Genomic DNA, 19,083 nt, shown 5'->3' with positions numbered 1-19,083 from the left:
CAGGTCCAGTATCGCATGCCCTCAGGTAGGAGTGTCTGTTACCTGGGTTAGGAAGTTATCCTCAGTGCACTCCAGGAGTCTCCCAGATTGCCTACAACTCGCCATGCTACTTTTCCAGCAGATGTTGGGGTGGTTGAAGTCCCCCAGTAGGACAAGAGCTTGCAAGCGTGAAGCCTCCTGTAGCTGGAGGAAGAAGGCTTCATCAGTAGGCTCTCCTTGATCGGGTGGCCTGTAGTAGACATCAACCACAAGGTTCCCTTTGTTGCCTCAGTCTCTAATTTTTACCCATAAGCTTTCGACCTGGTCGTGGCTATTCTTCAGGGACAGTTCTTCACACTCTATTCATTTCTTGATATAGAGTGCAACGCCTCTGCCCCTCCTTCCCCACCTGTCCCTTCTGAATAGCCTGTAGCCATCGATAGCCACACTCCAGTAATGGGATTTGTCCCACCAGGTTTCAGTAATGGCAACCAGGTCATAGCTTTCTAGCAGCACAGTAGCTTCCAACTCCTCCTGTTTGTTGCCCATGATGCGTGCATTCACATAGAGACATTTCATCTGGGCTGTCGGCCATGTCAGCTTCCTAGTGGAACACCCGTTGTTTCCCTTAAGGTGTTCCACGGAAGTTTCCTTGTTGGCTCCTACTACCTCAGGAGCCCCCAGCTCATCTCCGCAAGTCTTTGACTGTGGTGCAGTGTCCCCAGCAAGCCCCTGGGCAACAGGTTGATGGCCCATACTAACACCCCGTCCCTCTAACCGTTGTGCGTCCTCCCATGGCTTGCTGCAGGCAAGCCTGATATGTTCCCCCACCCCCTTCACATCTAGTTTAAAGCCCTGTCAATGAGCCCCGCAAGCTCCTGGGCAAAGACCCTCTTTCCCCTTTGAGAAAGGTAGCTCCCATTTGACGCCATCAAGCCTAGTGCTGTGTAAGTCACCCCATTGTCAAAAACCCCAGAATTGTGTCATTGACGCCAACCATGGAGCCATGTATTAATAGACTGGTTCTGCCTATTCCTTCCAATGTCACTGCCCACAACTGGAAGGAGGGAGGAAAAAATCACCTGTGCCCCAGATTCCCTCACTAACCATCCTAAGGCCCTGAAGTCTCTTTCAATCTCTCTTGGGCCATGTACTGCAACTTCGTCGCCTCCCACGTGGAAGAGCAGTAATGGGTAGTAGTCAGAGGGCTGTACCAGGCTAGGAAGTTTCCTAGTGATATCTCTAACCCGGGCTCCTGGGAAGCAGCAGACTTCCCTACGAGAAGGGTCTGCCCAACATATTGGACCCTATGTTCCCCTCAGCAGGGAGTCTCCTACAACTATGACGTGCCTTTTCTTCCTTGCGGAGGCTGTAGTAATACGGGGCGTATGTCTTTCTGGTCTTGGCTGCTCCTTTGGTGTAGATGGATTGACATCCTCATCGTCCACTGACTGGTCCTCCACCTCTAGAGCCTTATATCTATTGTGCAGAGGCACCTGGGGACGCGTGGCGGGCAAGGAGGGTGTCCGCTTGCTGCCCTGTTTGTGGACTTGCTTCCACTCACTGCTTCCCCTTAAGTCCTTGCCTACATCCTGGTGGGGGGAGGGTACTGAATCCCTTTGATCAGGGGCTTTTATCTTCGTTTATCTCCTTTATTTTTGAGCTCTAGCCTTACCAGATTGTATGATGGTTTTAAAGATGAAAACAATGTGCCCATTTGCTAAACTAAAGCAGTTTCCCATTTACTTGTACTAGTCTAATCTGCAAAATAATTTCAAAAATTTAGAATCAGTTGTCATTTTAAAGATACATTGGAGTTAAAAATAAAATTTTTTCAACATTTTCTGGGTATTTAGGATATATTTCCATCCATAACTGATTACAATATTTGTACATACATTAAAGCAGAGATAATTTGCAGAATTTTCTCATACTTTGTTATAATTTTATCTCAAAGCGATAAAATGTTTCCCCTAGTTGTTCCCAGACACAATACCTTGAATGTGAAATAAAGCTCAAAGACTATTTGGATCAGCATTCAGAACAGAGCCTGGATCGGGCCCATAACTGATTACAACTCTGGAAATTGGACAACAGAACATGATTAATGTCATCTAAGGTCCTTGGAGATAGGGCACTGTCAGCACTTGTTTTTCTGTTTTGCAAAACAGTTTAACATCTCCAAAACTTTCCTTAGCTCTTGGGCCTCCCCAGACAGGTTTCTGAGAAACATGTCACAGAGCAGACATCCAAATAAGTATTAGGTCAGGAGAAATGAATTTTCAGTGCTGGCAGTTTGAAGTGAGTCTCTGAGCAGCAGGTGAGGGCAGATATTTATCTTTACGTTCATGATATGAACTGGTGATTCCTTTTGGCAATGGGTAGCTGGGGTATGGGAACAGCTTTTCTAACCAAAGGCAAACTGTTCCTAAAAGTACAAGAGGAATTCCTGATACTAGATTTATAAAGCAGAATCCTGTTAAAGAGCCCCGCTCTTTTATTTTCTCCCTACTGGGAGAACTAAGTAAGAAGACTTTTGCCAAATCTAAGCTTTCCCAGGACTATCAATGATAATGGCATTATTAGCTCAAACTTTTCCCTACGTGTTACATATTCCACATGCAGAGCCTGCGTGAACTGAGAACTTGAAAGATCTAACCGTACTTGGCATTCCAAGAACTAGCTAACAAATTACTCTTACTTGAGCGTAGTTATTATTTTTCTCTCACACATCTAAAAGTAGAGAAATAATGCTGCAGTACAGGGCATTCTTAGAAATATCAAGTGTTTTTGCTTTACTAAGTCGAGTCTTGCACCAGCAAAGGTGATCTGAAAAAGAGTTATTTTTCACAGTATCTAGTCCTATTTTACCTTTAGTGCAGTACACCTTTGCTGGCCATTTGAATTGTCTAGACATCCTGGAACAAAATTTCCATGTGTGGTTAAGACTGCAGGCAGGTGTGTGCTTCTTTTCGCTCCCTCTCTAACTGTAGGAAACAAGCTGAACTTGGAGTGGTTTTTTAGCACATATTTATCAGTAGTCACTTTGGACTGTATTTTACTTTCCTAGTTACAGTGTTTACATTTCCAATGTGGTATACATTAGACAAAGGAAAACTTTATTTTGCATGAGATATTTGTAAATTTTATTTGAAAGCTCAGTTTTATATTTTGTGCCTTCTGTCAAGGAAGATTTGACGCAATTCACTGCACAGCCTCATTTTCATTCTGTGATTTATTTTGTTCTCAAACTTTTCAGCAGAATATGCCTCCCAAGTAGAATGATATTGTAGCTCTCACAAGATACCTAATTATCACAAGAGGTGCCTGAAATCCTGTTTAGTGGTAGGATAAACAAAGTTAATAAAGAAATAAGTGGTTAAAAGACTGTTAACTGTCTAAAAAGTATAAAGTGTTCCTGAGTGTTGAAGGATCACACTTGGTTTATGCTCAAAAGTCAGATCACCTTACATGCCTCACAAAGGGAGAAAAAATTGAGAAAAAATTTAGGTAATGGAAATTCAAAAAAGTGCTTTTTTGATCTCTGGAAACTTCAAACTATCCAGAATACAAGCAAAGATTGTGTCACCATGTCATCAATTATCATAGAATTTGTCCCCAAGAAAAAATGATGGGAGGTTATTGATGGGAGATATAAGGCCACATGGTCTTCACCAAGCATAGGGGGAAAAAAAAAACCTAGCCAATTTTTCTTTTTTGCTAGACCAGAGAGGGAATATGTCAGTGAACTGGAGAGAGCAAAGATTCTTTTCTCCAACTTTCTATTTTAGTAAAGGTTTCTTTGTTTGAGGAAAGCCCTTAATATTTCTGTGCTGCATTTTTAGGTATCTGAGTGAAAAATGAAGTTGGGGGGTAGGGGAGAGATAAATAAAACCAGCTTAATATGCATCATGAATCTTTAAGTAAAGTATAACCAATTTCTATCAGACTTATCTAAGACCTGAAATATTTAGAGTGGGATTCAGCTCCAAGTTAAGACTCAAATCAGATCTCATGTACATGTAGGTGTACTCAAGATGTGTCAGGTATCTAAATTCCAATGACAGTCAATGTACTACTATATTGCTATTTTGCTGCCCAGGTGCTTGCCACAACTGAATTGCACACATAAAGGCATCTATTGTTTGTGATGCAGTAGGGTGTCTAAGAAATCCCCAGTGTTCACATGTATATAACACAGGATGTATGGAAAGTATACGCCCTTCAGGTGTAGCAGCTGGTGACAAGGAAGGATGTCTTACACATTTTGAGATGCTCTGTATGTGGGCCACCAAATAAAACTCTAGGTTCTATTTTAGCATGATGTGATCATTCTTTGAAGTCTAACGATGGCACCAACGAGATCCCCATCAGTTTTAATGGCAACTTAGACACTTAGTTTGCCTACATATAAACCTAAAGGTCTCTCTGTGAGCTGAACACCATCTAAGTTTTTATTTTAGAACTCTTTTTGACATAGTTTTATTTTCATCTTCTCTTACAGGTCTCTTTCTTTTCCTAGCTTGGTTTAGATTTGCTTTATCAGAAATGTTTTTTGAGTTGCCTTGCTGCTAGCTTAAGCGGAAATGGCTGTCAAGTGATGAGCAGCCTCAGAGTGCTGGAAGATATGGAGTGTTTCCCATAATACTGGTTCAGTATCTCATCTATGGGATGTGACACACACTCCTTTAACTGTAGGCTAAGCATTTGTTGTGAGACGGTGGTGCATGATGTCCTCTCCCTATGATGTCTGCTTCTGGTCATGTTCAGTGGCTGCAACCTGCCACTCTGGGTGGCTCTACTAGCATTTCCCTTTTGCATGCACCTTATAGAGAAGAGATTTTGTCTTCATTAGAACCTTCTGTTCTATTCTAAATCTTCTCCCTTTGAAATCCTCTTGCTTCTTCCATCTGCTTTCACAAGGCGTCACCTCAGGCCCTCAGCCTTTCCTTTTGTTGTCTCTGCTCAGACCAGATCATTGCCATTTTTGCATATGGAACTGCAGTAAAACTATCACACACCTGGATACTGCAGGTATTCAGGACTGAGGCATTAAGGAGACACTAATTTAGATTGAATGGTCACACTGAATGGTCTCTGACAGGTAACAGTATGGAAACTAACACCTTCAGTATTACTGTGCAAAGTTTTCATAGCAGAGATTGAAGACGATGGCTGATACCAGGTCAGCTTCAGAGGAAAATTTAAAAGGTCAGAATATTGCCTTCAAAATACTAGAAATTAAGAGATTAGAAATAATTCATAGCTGTTATGGGAGAAGGCCCTTAAATATGCTTTTTTGTTTAGTCTGTGTTTACTCTGAAGATCTTTGATTTTTTTAAGGACTTTAGTATAATTGAACTAATGATAGACTTTAACATTCTGTGTATTTTATCCAGCACTGCCATTTTTTACAGACACCTAGCAGAAGATTTTTATCTTGATAAAAGTGTTTAAGGATTGGCTGCATAAAGCTTTATGTATGACATCTTTACTTTGATGCTATTACAGCTCAGCTTGAGGATATGTAAAGCATCATTTACATATTTTGCCAAAGACTAGAATGTGCCTTGTTTGACAGAAAGGTTTGTGAACTAATATTTGTATTAAATGCCATTCCATAAAGCCGAATTAAGTTACAAGGTCTGCTGCTAGCACAACAATAGCCAAATGTCTGTCTTCTAACAGGCGCCTTTGTGTAGGATATGATATTTACCAGTTTTCTGTTTGTTACCTCATTTTTACAGAGCTATTTGCAATTATATGGGGTTATAAGAAAAACCTGAATTGTTTTCCAAATAGATGAAGTAGTTTCCATGATTCTGCTACTCAAATTCTACTGGTTTTTTGGTTCCAGATATTTTCACTAGCTGAATGTGTGCTTACATTTGTAGAACAATATAGTTTATGAGCACATATTTTGTTGAACATCATCTGGAGCACTTGGTGTAACTAGATAGAGAATGCACAAGCATTTAAAGATGTGATATCAAAACTTTTTTTATTAGCACCATGAAAACTGACTTGAGAAATAATTTTCTACAGAAAACAACCTATTGAATGTGATGAATTTGGGGATGATATGGTAAGACAAGGTGTTACATCAGAAGAAAATTGATACCAATTTCAGTGAATGAGACCCAGAATGTCAACGTATTTTTTTTTAAAAGAGTAACCCTAGTTTTCTGAAGATTTCTAATAACATATTTCCATGCTAAATATGTAGTAGAAAACTAGAGAACTGAGTGAAACTGGAAGCTGAAATATAAGTTTTATAGTGTGATAAATGATCATAGAATAAGGACCTACAAAAATGATTGAAAGATTAGTTTCTGAATCTTAGTATTAATTAATCCAGGTTGCTTAGCTAAAATATTTTGAGACTCATAACTATTATTACTATGCATACTTCATCTAATTAACTAGTTAATTAAAACAGTTTAATTGTAAGCATTAGTTGTTTTTCTTTTCATATGTACTGAAGATCATAATGGAAATAACAAGATATATTATCCTAGGGGGAAGGACAGCAGAGAGACAGGGTGAAAAAGATAATCTTTAAAATGATATATTCTTCAGTTTTAGATAAAAGAAGATTATGCAAGGCAAACACTTATCTAGAACAACTCTTTGTGTCTAAATTTGACTGAATAGTTTTTCATTTGGTGAATTTCTATTTTAATTTTTTAAAACTAGAAATGTGACATTCATCAACAGAAAGGAACTGTGGCTATTTAATAGCCAATTATCAAGTCAAAATTAACTATCAGTTTCTTGAGGTTAAAAGGAACACAGCCTGTCTACCAGACCAGGAGTTATATCTACTCTGTCCCTCCCAATGGAGCACATACTTTTGCTTCTCCCCTGCATATCTATATATACTATCACTTGCACAGTCCTGGAGCAAATACTGACCTCTGATTCTCAAACTGTTTGAGACTGTAAACTTGGGAAACATGGCTGAAATATCTCTTTTTGTGATATTTTGACATTTTTCATGCTTCTGTAAAAAAACAACACACACCTAAAGGTTCCGTGCAAGCAGAATGTCTGTTCTAAAGGAAGTATTTCCCTACTGAGAAAATGCATGACAACTACACTGGTCCTCTTTCAAGTGACATATCACTAGCAAATTATAATTATTCCATGATGATAAACTCAGGCAAGATTTTGATCATAAGCTTTTAAGCCTGCTTCTCTCTTATTAGTAATTCCTAACACAAATGTTTTAGTGGGATATATAAAACGTAATTAGGACGATACATAACAGGTTACCTTATCTAGTGATCAGGAATAAACAGTAGCTGACACGGCAAATGAAGATTCACTATCCAAGAGAGAAACTTTATTGCTATTCTTAACTTTTTTGCAATAGGATAACAAATCCTCAATAAATACTATTTAAAGCAAAAATCTTGCCTCTGTTCATATGAGGAAAAGATGCTTTCTGTAGCAGAGCCATTGCTGTTCTGTTGTGCCAGACAGGGACAGAGATGGATTCATACACATTCTACAACTTACTCCCTTTGGAATCAATTTCTGTGAAGGATGCTTATGTGATTCTGTGTAGTGACTTTTAAGAGATGTACAGATGCATCCAAATGTAAATGCCCAAGAGGATGACTTCCAAGTAGATGCTATACATTGGTCAAAAAGCTATTCCAGTCATGAAGCTAAAGCAGTAAGGCTGCTATAACCCAGCCTTACTACAATTCTTTCCTTCTGTCCCTGAAGAATAACCCAGGATTGAGACTCTGACTTCTGAGAGATTTGCCTCTTAGTGGAGGCAAATCTGAGAGCTGAAATTGCTAATTTGAGAGCTCGGTTAGCCAGGCCGGTATTCAGTATTCTAGTACATAAAAAACATGATCTACTGATTTATGAACTTGGAAAGACTCAGAGATATATTTTAGATTTTAAAAAAACCTTGAATTTGGATGCCCAGCTTCAAATTAGTGGGACCTAGTTTGTCACAAAGCAGAAATGCTACAGGAAAAGTCTTTCTCATGATTTTGTGACAACCATAGATATAAAATTATTCTTCTGTATTTTGCAGTTGTCTAGTGTTGGGTGGCTAGGCTTCAAAAGAAGATTGGTGTAAGAAAGTATTCAGCTTCTGTTGGGCTGTCAGATGAAGTTTTGGGCCAGGTAAATATGAGGTTTTTGAGTAGTATTGGGTTTTGGGTTTCAGATCTGTTTGTACTTTCTTCTGTGTTTCCCTTACTTTCCTTTCTGAGAGGAGGAAAGCTGAGTGGCAGAGCTTGCATACAAATCAGTGTATCTGACCTGGTCATAAATAAATTTAGGCTAGATGCTAAAAGGCTCCCTTATCTGAAAACCAAAAAATAGTCTTTCAGTAGCAGCAATGGAGAAAGTTACTGATTATACTGAAGGCAGAGGAATTGCTTGAGGTTGTTGCCTTTCATAAAAGTGAACTAGACCTAGTGATTTGCACAATTTCTTTTAAAACCCAGGTTCCTATGAAGTGGGATAAAACAATTTTATCAGGGCTCTCTTTCCAACCATAAACTTTGCTGCTGCTTCCTTGTTCAGTCACTTGCTAAGCTTATGTGCTACTATTTGCTTACCTCAAAGAGTGCTGCTAAATGTGAATGCATGCTGAATTGAGGTACAGTTAATAAAGCTATTATTGGTTCGAGGAATAAACGATTGTGCTGGATTGGACTAACATTAAATGAGCATAATCAACAAAAAATGCTTTTGTCTTAATCATTCATACTGGCTTGAAAAAAAATAAAGAACAGGACTGTTTGACCACATTAGGAGACGTTAACAGTATGAGTGACATTAGAGTGTACAGGTTCCAAATGCAATCGTTATTTGCAGAATCTCACCTCAAACCACTTATGCTAACTTTATAGGTATATTTTTCATCTTTTTCTTTCATTGTCTGAGAACAAACATGACTGTAACAGAGAGGAAAAGGAAAAGCTGCCCATATTAGAAGCTATGTTTCTTTGAGATACTGAGTGATTATAGAGTTTGTTGGTATCTTTCTCTTCCATCAAGCACAACACATTTTTCATTTTCCTATTGACCTTTCCAGTGGAGGCTCAAAGGTGTGTGGAAGGCTTTCAAGACATCAATAAAACCTTTTAATCATCATGTCCTCTTCAGCTCACTATAGCATTCTGTCTAATACAGATAGAAAGTTTTGTAATATCATATGGTAAATACAGTAATGCTGAAACTTATTCCTTCTGAGCAATGAGAGATGAAGGATTCATAGGGGTGATGAGATTCAACTTAATCAGTTTTGGACTTTTTTAGTTTCTCCTACACCTGACACTTACTCAAGTATTGTTACATATTTTAAACATAGCTGTGTTTAATGCTGTAATTGTTTACAGAAATTCTGTGCAAATTATGTTTCTTGCAGTTCTTTCACACTTTCATCCTACCTGTACATAACTGATAATATTCCAGAGCAGTTTCCTTTGTAATTTACATTTGTATTGTTGAATATTAATGCTGATTTAAGGGAATAGATTGACATTCATAAATAGTAGAGATCCCCAGCTGATAATAGATATATCTCATTGTTATCTTCCCCTTTGAATAGTGAACAGTCTTATGCCAATTTAAAACCATTCCTGGACCACGTCATAGTTCCTAACTCTTGTCAAAGAAATGCCAGTTCCTGGAAGAGACATCTGAGGTCTTGTGGACATATAATAGAATCACTTAGTGACTATTTTGTACTTTTACTGCTTAAGCCATGTCTTTGTCGTGCCTTTCTTTGCCACAGAAAGGGTTTCTAAAAATATTTTGGTTTATACTTCTGGCTGTGGAACCAGCATTTCTCAAGTTATGGGCCTCCATGTCCACTGCCTTCTCTCACCTAGGTTAAATCTGACCAGGAGGGTGTCCTGCCCTCTCGTCTCAGAGTCAGGGCTGTGACTGTAAATGAGAGATGGTTGGTCAGGTTTTGAGTGGGATTTGAGGGAAGCATTTTCTGCCTGTCACATTTACTGAGCACAGTCTGACAGCCCTGGCAAGTTGTACAAAGGGGATTTATTACTGCACTGCAGCTCCCCCTTCCACTATATGCTTTGGGCAACACTTGGAGTGAGGTGGAGAATGTGAAAGGAACACATATTCCAGTGCAGCCAGTGAAGATCTCTCTTCCTTCAGCCTGAGTTATAGCATCATCAAATGCTTTTAGTTCACTGTCTACCCGGCTTTCCTTTGGTCTCCTTATAGAAACTCCCTTCCGTTGTACCTCAGCTATTCAGAGTTTGTGCACCCCATTTCTCATGCTCGAACTGTTCTGATTTATGGGTTTCTGCTTTACTTCAAGCCATCTTTTAGATTCAATCTGCAGATTTTTCTCCCATCAGAAAGACAGGCAGTGAAACCACTGACCAGAGTCTGCACTAAGTACCAGGAAATGCAAATGCCATACCTTCTTCCACCCTTCAAACAATCAGATAGCAATTGGATCATTAAACTGGACGTCACAATTAAACCACTTTGGGCTCTAAGGTAGAGATGTCATCAGCTATGCCTCAGTCCAGGCTTTGATAAAAGCACTATAACATTTAGCTGCTCAGGCAAGGTTTCAATGTACAGTTATACAATGCATTTTAGGTGAGCTGTTGAATTGTACTTCTAAAGGGCATGCTGCAACTTGGAATCAAGCCTGGAGATCTTCAGAAGGCAGCTTGACTGGCTTGCTTCCAGATCTGCTGCACCAAGATACTCTCACATGGCACAGGCACCGTATGACTGCCTTCTACGGTACTGGAGGTGCAAGACTGATTTTAAACCTTTGGACATCAAAATGCATTCTACTACTAAAAGTCACAAATGAAAGAAACAAAAAAATTTTTTTAAATGTTTGGCATATTTTTAAGATTGTAGATTTCATACCTAAGCAACATTTCTTCTTTTTGTGTCTTTGCTAAGGAGTTCAGGCAGTGAATATTTAGGTTAAATTGTTTGAGTCAGAACAAGGTAAATCAAAATTTTGTTTCATTTAATTTTACTTTATTTACTAAGAGTAAATTCAGGTGAGTGAGTTAAGCTTTTCAGGTTAGTTACTATTTAATCTTTCTCACTGTAATAGATGCATATGATGAGTACTATTTCTGAAAAAGCTTTGCTTAAAAACTAGATGTGGATTCATTTTTGTCTTAGTATTTCTTTGTCCACCCTTAAGAAGATAGGTTCTAAATTTCAACTTGGCTTTGGAAAAGGAAGATTGTATATAAGAATTGATATATCCCTGTTCCCATTATCCATAAGTCCTGTTACAGCTGTTTTCCTTGTCTATCCATTTCTTTAGGTTGGAGACTTAAACCATCTGATTAGCACCAGAATAATCATTATAACATGTACTGTATCTTGTTTTGGTTTTCTGGCAGGGAACAAAACAGTCTTAATGCTGTTGCAATAGAAGGAATATCTGTCAATGGATCCAGGTCTAGATCTCTTCTTATTCATCATGGGGATTTCCCATCTGAAGAGATTAACTGAAAATTTTCTTTTAAACTGACCTGCTAGCATGTTTTATAGACTAAATAGGTGTATAATTACTCAAGCAACATTGAAAAGCATGCAATATTCCTATTACCGATGTATTAGTATACCAGTACTGTAATAGTGAAGTTGAAAAGACATAGTAAGACCTTCTTTAGTCAAAACCAGCTTTTTCATTTCTTTTGAGTGAATGCACATTCACGTGCACCTAAGCACTTGAGACAGAAGATTTTATTCTTTATAATACTGTTTTTAGAGTTCCCCTATCCTGTCTATAGTATATCCAATAAACTCAGTATGAAGGGGCACTGAGTGCCCATCTTGCCTTCAGCTTCTCTTATTCTTGAGAATTTCTGTTAATGTTAAATACAGCAAAGCACAATGCTAGGGCACACTGAATGTTTCACAGATTGGGTATGTCTTAAAGTGTATTGAATGACTGATAAATGACCATCCTTTTCTAATGAGAAATAATAAAGTACCAGCAAACAGAACAAAGAAGATACTTCAGTGCTCTGTCATGGATAGAGACGATAATGTTGAACAGTGATAGGCTACCTTGCTGTTTACATTTTTGATTCTTAATGGTTCTGAGGATGAATATTACTGGATCTGATTACTGGAAAGTGATTCTCCTGTGTCTGTATGTGGAAATGGACAAGATAAGAAATCAACTGAGGAAGTTTTAGTTGTTGGAGAAGCCTTCATCAGCTCTTTGTCATGACAGAAACTTAGACGGTTAACAGTTTTTTCTGAAAGTCCCTTTTGCAAATGAACTGAAGCTGTTGTTTTTTAAACTTTGGGTTGATCAGAATGCAAATCAATATGTCAAGGTACTTGAGAGGCTTACAAAACCAAAAATTCAAATGTTTGCACTCAATCCTAGAAAAACCAGACTATTTACAAAGAAAGAGCTGATAATGTGTAGTAGTCTTAAAGTGTTCTTTTTTCCAGCACTTCAACTTCTAGAAGTCTTTAAAAATTCTTGTAATTTCCGAAGCTTTGCTTTTGAAATGAGATGCATTTTTCACATTCCTGTGCTGACAAGTCATTATTACTATGCATCATCAACTGTGATGAAAACACTTTACTCTGTGTCCTTGGATTATACTGGTGAGATATTAGAGGAAAGATGTTCTTGTTAACAATTTTTTTTTTTTTTAAGGACATAACAATTCAGTCATACAGTAATGTCAACTCAGAGCAAGAATGATAATGGAGTAATTGTTGCAGGGAAAAACTCAGAGATCTAAATTATCTAGAGAGCCCCTGTCCCTGGGATGTCAAACTCTTAGCCTGCTGATTAATCACTCTAACCTCTATACCAGATTATGGTTCTACAGGAACTCTAGCTTTGATTTAGGAACAGGTATACTTCTAGCTATGTGAATGTAAATAAAATCTTTTGAAAATATTTTGAAGCAGATCTAGCTTTTCAAGCCTACTGATATGTTATTCTGGTACTCCTGAGAATTGTAAACTATCCCATTCATTTGATTTGGATTTTGGTTTGGAAAACATAGATGATACCATTAAATATAAGAAGCTTAAGAAGGACAAGTTTAACAGCTTTTGGAATATCCTTATCACCAGTCTATTTCCTGTGGTTCTAAAACATGAATTATCTTGCTGGTGATTTTAAAGCAATGCTGATATAAAATAAGAGCTGAAAAAGAGTTTAACAAGTAAAAAGTGTAACAAGTTTAAATTATGAGAATTAGATATTAAATGCTTGTGAATGGAGTCATAACTAGTGTAATCCCATATACAATCATAGTTTTGCAATTTTCTAGGAGTTCTGATGTTTTTTATCTTTATCAGTTTAATTATCATACTTAATTTATTTCCAATAAGCAAAGATATCTAAAGGACCAGCTTCTATAAGATTGTAATCTCATGGAGAAATCTGAGATTTTCATCTCTATTTTGTAGCTACTATACGCATAGATAAACATTTAGTTTATCTGTTATAAATTCTCATGATTATATAAGCAAATTAAGATCCCCAACTGCACTTTGATTTTTAAAACCAAAAGGCACTACTATTAACATGTTATTTAACCTCCTGCATAATACTAACCAGGTTTTCATCTAGAGTTTTCCTTGATTTATCAAACACTTTTTAGTTAAACTAAAGCATATCTCTTGGGAAAAATTTCAGTCTTTATTTAAAGCCCTTAGCTGATGGAGAATTTATCACAGTCTTTGGTTATCTGTTCAATGCTAAATTACTCAGTCATTTTATTTTAATTTGAACTTCACTAACTTCAGTTTTCCAGCACTGGATCTTGTAATGTTGGGGTTTTTTTCTACTAGATTAGAGCTTTCTGCTGTCAGTGTTTGTCTTCTTACAGGTAATTACAGAACATGATAAAGCTATTTCTTAAGCTTGTCTCTGATAAATTACATTAATTGAGCTCCATTTGGTCACTCAGTGTAAGCGTGTAATCAGACAATTCCTTTAGGAATCTTTCATGGCCATTCCAAGCAAATATGACATGATTTGTTTTCATCAATATTGAGTGAAAATGAAATGATTGCATACTCAGATGTAAGTGCAAGCACCTTGTGAGAAGTTGTAATGGATTTTAATAGTAAAGGAATGAGTGGTATTAAAAAAAAAAAAAAAAGAATAGTTATTACCTGCATAAAGGGAAGGATGAGGGATAAAAACATTCTGAAATAAAAGGCAACCTAAATATTGTGGAGGAAACAAACAACTGATAAAGAATTTGGGTGATAAAAAAATTAGCTTTAAGTATAAGTTGTTTCTGAACAAAGAGATGCAGATGATCCGAAGATTTTAAGGCCTTTTAAGTGATAGTGGAAGAAAAGAAGTTCTCAAATATCTCCATCTGCTAAAGCAAAAGAAAAGAATAAATAAAAGGGTGCTTGTGCATCAACTTCTCATACATTAATGGATATAATTTATTTTAGAGGATTTAAAATTTAATTTTAATTTATTTCCAGAGAAGAGCTAAACAAGCAGTAAAGTTATTACAATAATATAGAGAGATATAAAAATTAGCTACCTCATAGAAAAGTCTTGTTGTGAGATAGGCTATGGTTTCAAAGATTAAAGAATAATTTTTTCCCCTCTGGAATTACTTCTTTGAGAACAGAGCCATTCTTGACAGAGTTTGAAGTTTACATGAATAACACATGTAGATGCTGTTTCTTAATATGAATGTCTTTTCTGTAATGTATTGCTGTTCTGCCTCAGTGCTGCAACCTATATACCATGTTATCATTATTACTATTCAAAGTTCATTGATGTAGAAGATAAATTATATTTCAGTTCTGCTAGTAACATTATTTTCTCTCTTGATGTTTGCAGGAGTGTTTTTTTCAAAGTATGTGTAAGAGAAATACCTTTGTAAAATAAAGGTGGTTAAGCCTTGTGCTAATTACATATTTTAAAATATAAATGTTCCATCTGTTGATTTTGCTCAGGGTATTTAAAACAAGGGGATTATTGACTGGTGCAGCTGTTTTCCTCTGTTGTGCAAATCCTCCTCAATTCAGAGGTTATTGATCTGAACGACACTAAGCTCCTTTGGGTCCACTACAGCCTAGTGTGCTGATGCAGTTACCACATAGAGCAAAAAGTCTACCTGCTAATAATCTTTAAGAAACACTGCTTGGAGGAAAAAGTTACTGAACCTTGCTAAAGAGAAGTTCCTCTCAATTAAATATCCCTATTATACCCACAAGCATCTACATAACAGAGTGTTTGGATTGTTAGGATTTATAAAAAGGAGGAAAGGAAGAGAGCTCAAAAAACCCCTTCTTATAGGGATTTGGGGGTTTTTTACAGTTATAAAACCTTAGAAATATGTCATTTAAAGAGAAAACATACTATGGAAGTACATCCAGAAACAAGTCACGTTACAGACTCAGTTAGACAGTGTAATATCATTCATTACACATGCTTGAAAAGATTCATTCATGCCAGGATTCAAGATGGATTTTTTTGTTTTTCCTCAGAAGACAAAGACTCCCACTTTTCAACTCCACTTTTTTTTTTACCTGAAATTGGAAGCAATGCTACAAAGGGACTTCAAAATGCAATAGTTATTGCAATTATTGATCATGATGAACAGCAAGAAAAAATATTTCCAAGCATGGACTGCATCCTGAAATTTAAATTCCTAGTTTCCTGACAAAATAAATTTTTTGCTTAAATTCTTAGTGCAATCACATAGAAGGAATGTAGGGTTATAATAACTAGCTCCTAACAATAGATTCCATTTAAATTAGGCAGCATTTTTATAACAAATCTCTGTCACCCTTTGGGAAACAACACAGGTGATTGAAATTCTGAAGCAGATTGATAGAGAGGAGAAGGTTCTGACGGACTCCAACTGTCTTGCAGGTTGCAATAATTAGACACTGACTGATACATTGATACAATTACTCCATTCTTTTGGCCAGGACCATTTTCAGAGATTGTGTACTAATAAAAATTACACTGATGCTTCCATAAACTTGTAACTGTGAACTTCAAACAGGTCCTTTTCTTCTAGTCAGACCCTACCCATTTTCCTTGTCTCCAGCTCTGGAGACCTCTGCCTGATGTTCTTGACTTTCTAAGTCATTATCAGACTTTTATTCTGGCTTACTTCTTTCTGTTCAGGACTTTTTCCTCCTTTCTCTGAGCAACTGTTAAAAGCCAAATCATGCACAGTCTTCTAGAGCAAACATGATACATACTTTTATAGTACTAAGAGATCAGGAATTAAAAATGAATAATTTCCCTGGAAAGCTTGCTAGATATTTCTATGGTATTCCAAGATTTATTTGTGTTTATTTATTTATTTTTAATAAGTAAGTGTTAGGAGGATTTTTTACTTAAAAGAGAAGGGTTAATGCTTGTTTTCTTTAGCTAACATCTAGTGATTCAAGGCTTGTTTTCACTTTACCCAAAGCCTACAGCAAAGGGGTGTGGCAATGCTTTTTCACTTAGTTTGGGGCATTTATAATTTGGAGTCTGGCATAAACAAAGTCCTAGGGATGGAGGTTGCCAACACACCAACTGAATACCCCATCTCTTATTTTCTTTTTGTTAATAAATCTGTTAATCTTGTTAATAATTCTGAGCTCTTAATAAAATCCAGCCTTATGTGAATTGAATTTAGCTCCATCAGGTCCTCCTTTAAATTAAGATAGTGGTAATAGAAACATGATTTTAGCACCATGTGATTTTCAGTATCATTTAATTCAAATTCTTCCCATACAACTTTCATACATGTGCATATTTTAATTTTATGTCTGATGAGTTAATATAGTGATACTCCTATTTTTAAATAAAATTATGCTTGTGCATTTATTTCCGGCAGAGCAGAATGGAAGAAGGGAGGGTGCATTTCAGAATTTTGTATCTCCCTTCCTGATTACAGAAAGTACTGAAGGAGCTGTTTTTTATCCAGAGCCCTGCAGAAACTGATCTGAAATGAAAACTTGAAGCTTGGAAATGGATCCTGTGAAATGAGTCCTGCAATTTTTAGGCCACACAATAGCAAAATTATCCCTCAATAATGCCAGGAATAGTGCACAAAAAGGACAGCATCAACCCACTGAACTTGTCTGAAGAAAAAAAAAAAAAAAAAAAAGGGCAACCCATTAAAAGGAAAACCTCTGTAGTTAAAATAGAAAAGCTTTTTTTCCAAATTGGGGCTGCTAAACTAAGCTCAACTTTGCAGCTAAAATGAAATGTTTTAATCCTACACCACATGAAAGGAGAATGTCAGCAATTAAGTCAGACTAGAAAGCTTTGTTAGTGAAGGAATGCCTGGCTGGAACTTGCCCTCAAAGGCTTTACAAGGGAAACAGTCATTTATTTAGGCAATCTCTTGACAAAATACAAAAGAAATAAACTGATAATGGATTGGCACTTCAGGGGAACCAAAGGCTTTTAATAAAACTGCTCTGGACCACCCTCCTCCTCCTAAATATCAAACTCTCTGAGATGTAACCTTCCAGTAACCTTGCTGGGATGCATGGCAGTGCGATTCACCAGGACACCCCCATTCTTCTCTTTTCAGGCTCCTGCTCTCACGGCTATTGGCAATGTCAGAACGGCAAGTGTCACAGACCTGAACAAAGCTGTGATTTTGAAGACAACTGCGGGGATAATTCAGATGAAAGTGAATGCGGAACTTCCTGCACCTTTGAGAACGGCAGATGTGGCTGGCAAAATTCCCTGGCAGACAATTTTAACTGGGTGCTAGGGGTCAGCTCGCCTCAAAGTCTTAGACCTCCCGGGGATCACACGCTAGGAAATAGAACTGGTATGTTGTCATTTCACAAATGAGATGTAAGTGTCTTCATGGAGCTTCTTATACCTCCCTTCACAGGCAGCAGGGGGGTCCTAACATGTCTAATCAGGGTGTCATTTTTAATGAATTAAATGTGTAACAATATCAAAATATTAATTACTGTTGTAAAATGACCTTAAGTTAAGAAAAAATGATTGTCAGTTGTTTCTCCTTTAAGTATTGCTGCATAAGTCAAGCAAGATAATTTGTTACTTGTCAGGAGAGAGGCATTTGCTCTGGTTGCAGCTTGCAAGTGTGAGTCAGCTCAGCTCTGACATCCACTGGGTCCCACTCCTCCAGAGCTTGAGCGCATTTCCAGGAAGCTTAAAGTTACCCATAGTGACTATTCATAGTTTAATTGTAGGTAATTTTAAGTAAGTAAATTTAAAGAAACAAACCTCCTTTGTAAGTGGCAGTGCAGCTCCAGGTTTGTTTTGGCCAAAACACCCAGTTATGTCTTCTTGTTCTTGCTACAAGCTCTGTGCCTTCATCCTCTGCCTTTGAAGGTCCTGTAGTTCAGGCAAAGATGTTACTGAAGCTGAGCTCAGATCTTAAATTGAAATATTCCACAGCAGAGTTGCACAAAAGCATGGGACTTGTATTTAGTAGTTGTTTACATGAACTGCTGAAAGACAAAACCCAATAAAACCAAAGTTTACTTTAAAATATGTAGAAACTCTGGGGCTAGTGATAACTTGCCAAGGTGACTGAGGGTGAAACAGGCACAAATAATCACAAAGATTATGTGTTCATATGTTTTTAAATTTTGAGACAGTCCAGCCTGGCTGCATTTCACTGATCTCAAAGTAAGATGCAGTACAAGAGAACTGCCCTCCAATGTGTCCCTGTCTTTTATTGAGCTTTTAAAATAGCCAGTGCTGTTAGAACACAGATTTATGTATCTCCATGGTATATACGTTCAATCCACTCCACATATGAATAAAATACTGCTGATCTAATTCTCAAGCCTGGAAATGTACCCTATAATCTGAAAGTTAAGTATTTTTGTTGTGGTGATTGATCAAACAGGTCAAATTCTCCATTTCTTACTCAAGAGCTGCTCTATAGTCTTGAAATTGTGTTCTCAAATAAATATGTTTAGAATTAATTTCACTTTTCACAATTTTAATGTGGTCAAATTTTTAAAGATGAAGTTGGTGTCTGGCCATATTGTTAGAACTGATAAAACTTAATAATGTGTTCATCATGAGAGAACCAAAACAAAATTCAGCTCAGCTGTTAAAATTTTGGCATATGTGTGGTGCTTAGCTGTCGACTGGGGTTA

The 19,083-nt window shown here is 37.2% G+C and overlaps 1 protein-coding gene across 1 annotated transcript in view; it reads left to right on the top strand.

Moving 5' to 3' along the window:
• MALRD1 (MAM and LDL receptor class A domain containing 1) overlaps positions 1-19,083 on the top strand; it is a 292,669-nt gene that overhangs the window by 130,312 nt on the left and 143,274 nt on the right. The window contains exon 26 of the mRNA XM_075495520.1: positions 17,526-17,771. Within this exon, the coding sequence (XP_075351635.1) occupies positions 17,526-17,771 (246 nt within the window). The remainder of the gene's footprint in view (positions 1-17,525; positions 17,772-19,083) is intronic.

This window comes from Mycteria americana, chromosome 2, assembly GCF_035582795.1.
Source record: "Mycteria americana isolate JAX WOST 10 ecotype Jacksonville Zoo and Gardens chromosome 2, USCA_MyAme_1.0, whole genome shotgun sequence".
NCBI lineage: Eukaryota > Metazoa > Chordata > Aves > Ciconiiformes > Ciconiidae > Mycteria > Mycteria americana.
Note: the sequence above shows the minus strand (reverse complement) of the source record. Positions and strands in the feature narration are given on the sequence as shown.